The sequence below is a fragment of the Schistocerca piceifrons genome, chromosome 2 (assembly GCF_021461385.2).
Source record: "Schistocerca piceifrons isolate TAMUIC-IGC-003096 chromosome 2, iqSchPice1.1, whole genome shotgun sequence".
Taxonomy (NCBI): Eukaryota; Metazoa; Arthropoda; class Insecta; order Orthoptera; family Acrididae; genus Schistocerca; species Schistocerca piceifrons.
In genome coordinates, this window is record NC_060139.1 from 475,953,782 (window position 1) to 475,959,781 (window position 6,000).

Consider the following 6,000-nt stretch of genomic DNA (forward strand, 5'->3'; position numbering starts at 1 on the left):
AAGAATCAGCGTCCTTAAACAGACACTTCCCGTAACCTCTCCGATAGAATGGTCTGCAGCTCCTAGTCTACTGGTAATGTAGCTGCCCCTAGATCGCAGTGTCCCGGGTTCGGTTCTCGGCTGGGACGGATATCTTCTTCACTCGGGACTGTGTCTTTACGTTGCCCTTATCATTTCTCCTCATCCTCATCACAAAGACGTGCAAATCGCATTTATCAACCCACTCAGAATTACCGCGGTTATTGTGGCTCATGAGCTCTCTGCCGCCATGAGCTTTGGTACAGCAGCTATATACTGAGGAGACAAAAGTGATGCGATTCCTCGTGATATCGTGTCGGACCTCCCTTTGTCCGGCGTAGTGCAGCATCTTGACGTGGCATGGACTCAACAAGTCGCTGGGATTCTCCATAGAAATACTGAGCGATGCTGCATCTATAGCCGTCCACAATTGTGAAAGTGTTGCCGGTGCAGAGTTTTGTACGCAAACTGACTCTCGTTATGATCCATAAATGTTCGACGGGATTCATGTCGGGCGACCTGGGTGGCCGAATCATTCATTCGAATTATCCAGAATGTTCTTCAAACCAATCGCGACCTATTGTGGTCTGCTGACATGGTGCATTGTCATGCATAAAAAGCATGTAGAAGAACTTCACACATATGTGAGTGCCGGCCGGTGTGGCCGTGCGGTTCTGGGCGCTTCAGTCTGGAACCGCGTGACCGCTACGGTCGCAGGTTCGAATCCTGCCTCGGGCATGGATGTGTGTGATGTCTTTAGGTTAGTTAGGTTTAAGTAGTTCTAAATTCTAGGGGTCTGATGACCACAGATGTTAAGTCCCATAGTGCTCAGAGCCATTTTGACCCATATGTGAGTGTCTCGAAGACTTAAATAAGAGAACCCAGTATATTGTCCTCGACGACGAATGTTCATCAGAGACAATGGTATAGTCAGGAGTGCCCCAGGGGAGTGTAACAGGACCTCTGTTTTCTCCATATGCAGAAATGGTTTGGCCGACAGGGTGTGCAGCAGTCTGCGGTTGTATGCTGATGATGCCGTGGTATTACGGTAAGGTGTCGAAGCTGAGTGACGGTAGGAACATACAAGACGACCTAGACAAAATTTCCAGTTGGTGTGATGAATGGCATCTAGTTCTAAATGTGGAAAAATGTAGGTTAATGCGGATGACTAAGAGGATAAAATCTAGAATGTTCGGATACAGTATTACTGGTGTCCTGCTTGTCGTTTAAATATTTGGGCATAACGCTGCAAAGCGATATGAGGTGGAACGAGCACGTGAGAACGGTGGTAGGGAAGACGAATGGTCGACATCGGTCGATTGGGAGAATTTTAGGAAAGAGTGGTTCACCTGTAAAGGAGACCGCATATAGGACGCTGGTGCCACGTATTCTGCTAAAGTGTTTGCGGTGCATACCAGGTCGGACTGAAGGAAGGCATCGAAGCAATTTAATGGCGGCCTGCTAGATTTGTTACCAGTAGGTTCGAACACACGTACGTACACTACTGGCCATTAAAAATGCTACACCACGAAGATGACGTGCTACAGACGCGAAATTTAACCGACAGGAAGAAGTTGCCGTGAAATGCAAATGATTAGCTTTTCAGAGCATTCACACAAGGTTGGCGCCGGTGGCGACACCTACAACGTGCTGACACGAGGAAAGTTTCCAACCGATTTCTCGTACACAAATAGCAGTTGACCGGCGTTGCCTAGTGAAACGTTTCGTGATGCCTCGTGTAAGGAGCAGAAATGCGTACCATCACGTTTCCGACTTTGATAAAGGTCGGATTGTAGCCTATCGCCATTGCGGTCTATCGTATCGCGACATTGCTGCTTGCGTTGGTCGAGATCCAATGACTGTTAGCAGCATATGGAATCCGTGAGTTCAGGAGGGGTAATACGGAACGCCGTGCTGGATCCCAACGGCCTCATATCACTAGCAGTCGAGATGACAGGCATCTTATCCGCATGGCTGTAATGGATCGTGCAGTCACGTCACGATCCCTGAGTCAACAGATGGGGACGTTTGCAAGACAACAACCATCTGCACGAACAGTTCGATGACGTTTGCAGCAGCATGGACTATCAGCTCGGAGACCATGGATGCGGTTACCCCTGACGCTGCATCACAGACAGGAGCGCCTGCGATGGTGTACTCAACGACGAACCTGGGTGCAGAAATGGCAAAATGTCATTTTTTCGGATGAATCCAGGTTCTGTTTACAGCATCATGATGGTCGCATCCGTGTTTGGCGACATCGCGGTGAACGCACATTGGAAGCGTGTATTCGTCATCGCCATACCGGCGTATCACTCGGCGTGATGGTATGGGGTGCCACTGGTTTCACATCTCGGCCACCTATTGTTCACATTGACGGCACTTTGAACAGTGGACGTTACATTTCAGATGTGTTACGACCCGTAGCTCTACCCTTCATTCGATTCCTACGAAACCCTACATTTAAGGAGGATAATGCACGACCGCATGTTGCAGGTCTTGTACGGGCGTTTGTGGATAGAGAAAATGTTCGACTGCTGCCCCGGCCAGTACATTCTCCAGGTCTCTCACCAACTGAAAACGTCTGGTCAATGGTGGCCGAGCAACAGGCTCGTCACAATACGCTAGTCACTACTCTTGATGAACTGTGGTATCGTGTTGAAGCTGCATGGGCAGCTGTACCTGTACACGCTATCCAAGCTCTGTTTGACTCAATGCGCAGGAGTATCAAGGCCGTTATTACGGCCAGAGGTGGTTGTTGTGGGTACTGATTTCTCAGGATCTATGCACCCAAATTGCGTGAAAATGTAATCACATGTCAGTTCTAGTGTAATATATTTGTCAAATGAATACCCGTTTATCATCTGCATTTATTCTTCGTGTAGCAATTTTAATGTCGAGCAGTGTATTACGGAATTTCTTCGGAAACTCAAATGGTATACCTGGAGGGAAGACGATGATCTTTTCGAGAAAGACTATTGAGAAAATTTACAGAACCGTCATTTGAAGCTGACTGCCCAACTATTCTACCGCCGTCAACATTAATTCAAAATTGACTTAACATGGGACTTAACATCTGATGTCATCAGTCCCCTAGAACTTAGAACTACTTGAACCTAACTAACCTAAGGACATCACACACATCCATGCCCGAGGCAGGATTCGAACCTGCGACCGTAGCGGTCGCGCGGTTCCATAATCGTCTAGAACCGCTCGACCACACTGGCCGGCTCGACATTAATTGCGCGTAAGGACCACGAAGATAGGATACGAGAAATTAGAGCTCAGACGGTAGCATATAGACAGTCGTTTTCCCTCGCCCTGTTTGTGAGTGTAATAGGAAAGGAAATGTGGAATAGTCGTACAGAGTACGCTGCGCCACACGCCGCACGGTGGTTTTCGGAGTATCTGCATATGCAGATGTAGATGTAAATCGTTGTCTGGGAAGATGAAGTCTATGAATGGCTGCAAATGGTCTCGAAGTTGTAGAACATAACCATTTCCAGTCAGTAATCGGTTCAGCTGGTCCAGAAAATCCAGTCCATTCCTTGTAATCACAGCCCACACCATTATGGAGCCACCATCAGCTTGCATAGTGCCTTGTTGACAACATAGGTCCATGGCTTCGTGGGCTCTACGCCACACTCGAACCCTACCATCAGCTCTTACCAACTGGAATCGGGATTCATTTGACCACGTCACGGTTTTCCAGTCGTCTAGAGTTCAACCGATATGGTCGCGAGCCTAGGAGAAGCGCTGTGGGCGATGTCGCGCAGTTAGCAAAGAGACTCGCGTCGTTTGTTTGTTGCCATAGGCCATTAACACCAACTTTCACCGCACTGTCCTAACGGATAAGTTTCTGCAGTTATTTCAAGCAGTGTTGCTTTTCTTTTAGCGCTAACAACTCTGCACAAACGCAGCTGCTCTTGGTCGTTAAGTGAAGGCTGTCAGCTACTGTGTTGTCCGTGGTGAGATTTGCTATTCTCGGCACACTCTTGACACTGTGGATCTCGGAATACTGAATTCCCTAACGATTTCCGAAATGAAATGTCCCATGCGTCTGTCTCCAGCTACCACTCCACGCCCAGAGTCTGTTAAATCCCGTTGTGCTGTCATAATCATATCGGGAGCATTTTAACATGAGTTACGAGTGCAGATGACAGCTCCACCAATTCACTGCCCTATTATAACTTACGTACGCAATATACCGTCATCTGTATATGTGCATGAGGCTTTCGCATGACTTTTGTCACCTCAGTGTAAATATACATTAGCGACAGTCACATTGGCTTAATCTTCCAGTGGTATCTGTAAACCGCTTTAGTCGATTGCTGGGAGTGATCCACTATAAAAGCCACGGCAGGTTTAGTTCGCCATCCTTGTCCCGTTGTGGCTCTGATCATCTCAGATACCTCAGCTTCTACGAAACCTTGAGTTTGAATCTCTCCTTCACCTTCCTTCATCTCTTCGTCCTACTAACATGGGGTAAAGAATTTCCTTCTACAGGCTAAGCCTGTTGAATCTGACACATGCTTTAAACTACAATATGTTTGTGGGCTACACGCGACCACAATACACTTGACTCATATCTGTGATACGCAATTTGTTCATAAGTGTGATATCTGTTTGACATTACCTACGGAAATCGACTAGCCTCACCATATGCTACTCCATACACATGTATTAAATTTATACTAGCTAACGGTTTTATCCTCGTGTTAACGAAATCAAAATTACATTTGTAAAAGGAAATCTAGGATATTCAAGAAGGCGTGGAGCAAAAAATGCAAGAAAAATAACAAATTTGTAAGCTATGAATTTAAAGGTATTGTATGAAAAACTTTTGAACTGCCTTAAAGTTGAAGAGGACCGAATACAAAGAGAAGGGCCGAGAATTAAGCTTTCAGAGTGATTTTTCACTCTTTAGTGGAGTGTGTTCAGATTTGAAACTTCCCAGAATTTTAAAACTGTGTCCTGAATCGGGACTCAAACCTGGGATCTTTGCCTTTCGCAAGAAAGTTTTCTACCGACTGAGCGTCCACGCACGTCCCACGACCACCGCTCGCAGCTTTGGAAAGTAAGAGAGCAGTATTGGCGGAGCTGTAGCTGTGAGCTCGGGTCGTGAGTCGAGCTCGAATATCTCAGCCAGTTGAGTACCTGTACGGGAAAGGCAAAGATCGGAGTTTCGAGTCCCGGTCTGGCACACAGCTTTAATCTTCCAGAAAGAAAGAAATTACTTTATTTGAAGAGAAGAAATCGGCAATTCGTTACTTCAGAGATAGTTTTAAACCATGGTAAATGTTTTGACCCACGAAGATAGCAATAATCTACAAATATTGGTCTGGCGTCGTCTGTGAGTACCGCCAATAAGACGCTTTGTGTCGCTACCCAGCACACAGATTCGATCCATGAAGACGGTTCGTTTCAGCGCACTGTCTCGCCCAGTAGCGCGACTTACCGACATTCAGAGTCACCAGTAAGGCTGTAGCCGACAAAAGAGCGGTCACCATGCTGTTGCGTTCTCGCGACCACAGAGCAGTCCGCCACACACGCTGACCGGCGACGTAATGCTGCCCGCGAGCAGATGCGCCTAGACATGGGAACCCGAGCTACAAGGTTAACGGCTCGCTGACGTATTACGTACATGACAAACGCGGAGAAATCACGTCAACAACTAGTAGTTAAGCACTGACAATTATGAAAGGAAATTATTGTTGCGATAAACGTGAAGGCTGTTTCTAGTTCGTTCTCTGACGCTTGTTTCACGCGAAATCACGCCTTTTAAATTTCTTCCTGCCTCGTATTAGCGACCAAATTCTTTGAATATTTCTAAACGCCCAGTAATTATTTGAGAGTCGATGTTTGTCGAAGAACATATACGAAGAGGTTACTTATTTGTCTGGTGATATTTTTTAGCTTATCAGTCAGCTGTAAGGAGGTAAATGATCCCTTCAGAAACTTTTGGACGCTCGATACTTCAGT

At 46.6% G+C, this 6,000-nt stretch overlaps 1 protein-coding gene across 1 annotated transcript in view; it reads right to left on the reverse strand.

Moving 5' to 3' along the window:
• LOC124776202 (lysosomal acid glucosylceramidase-like) overlaps positions 1–5,631 on the reverse strand; it is a 133,189-nt gene extending 127,558 nt beyond the window's left edge. Inside the window, exon 1 of the mRNA XM_047251036.1 lies at positions 5,477–5,631. Coding sequence (XP_047106992.1) covers positions 5,477–5,528 — 52 coding nt within the window. The 5' untranslated portion in view covers positions 5,529–5,631. The remainder of the gene's footprint in view (positions 1–5,476) is intronic.
• Between the last annotated feature and the right edge of the window lie 369 nt (positions 5,632–6,000).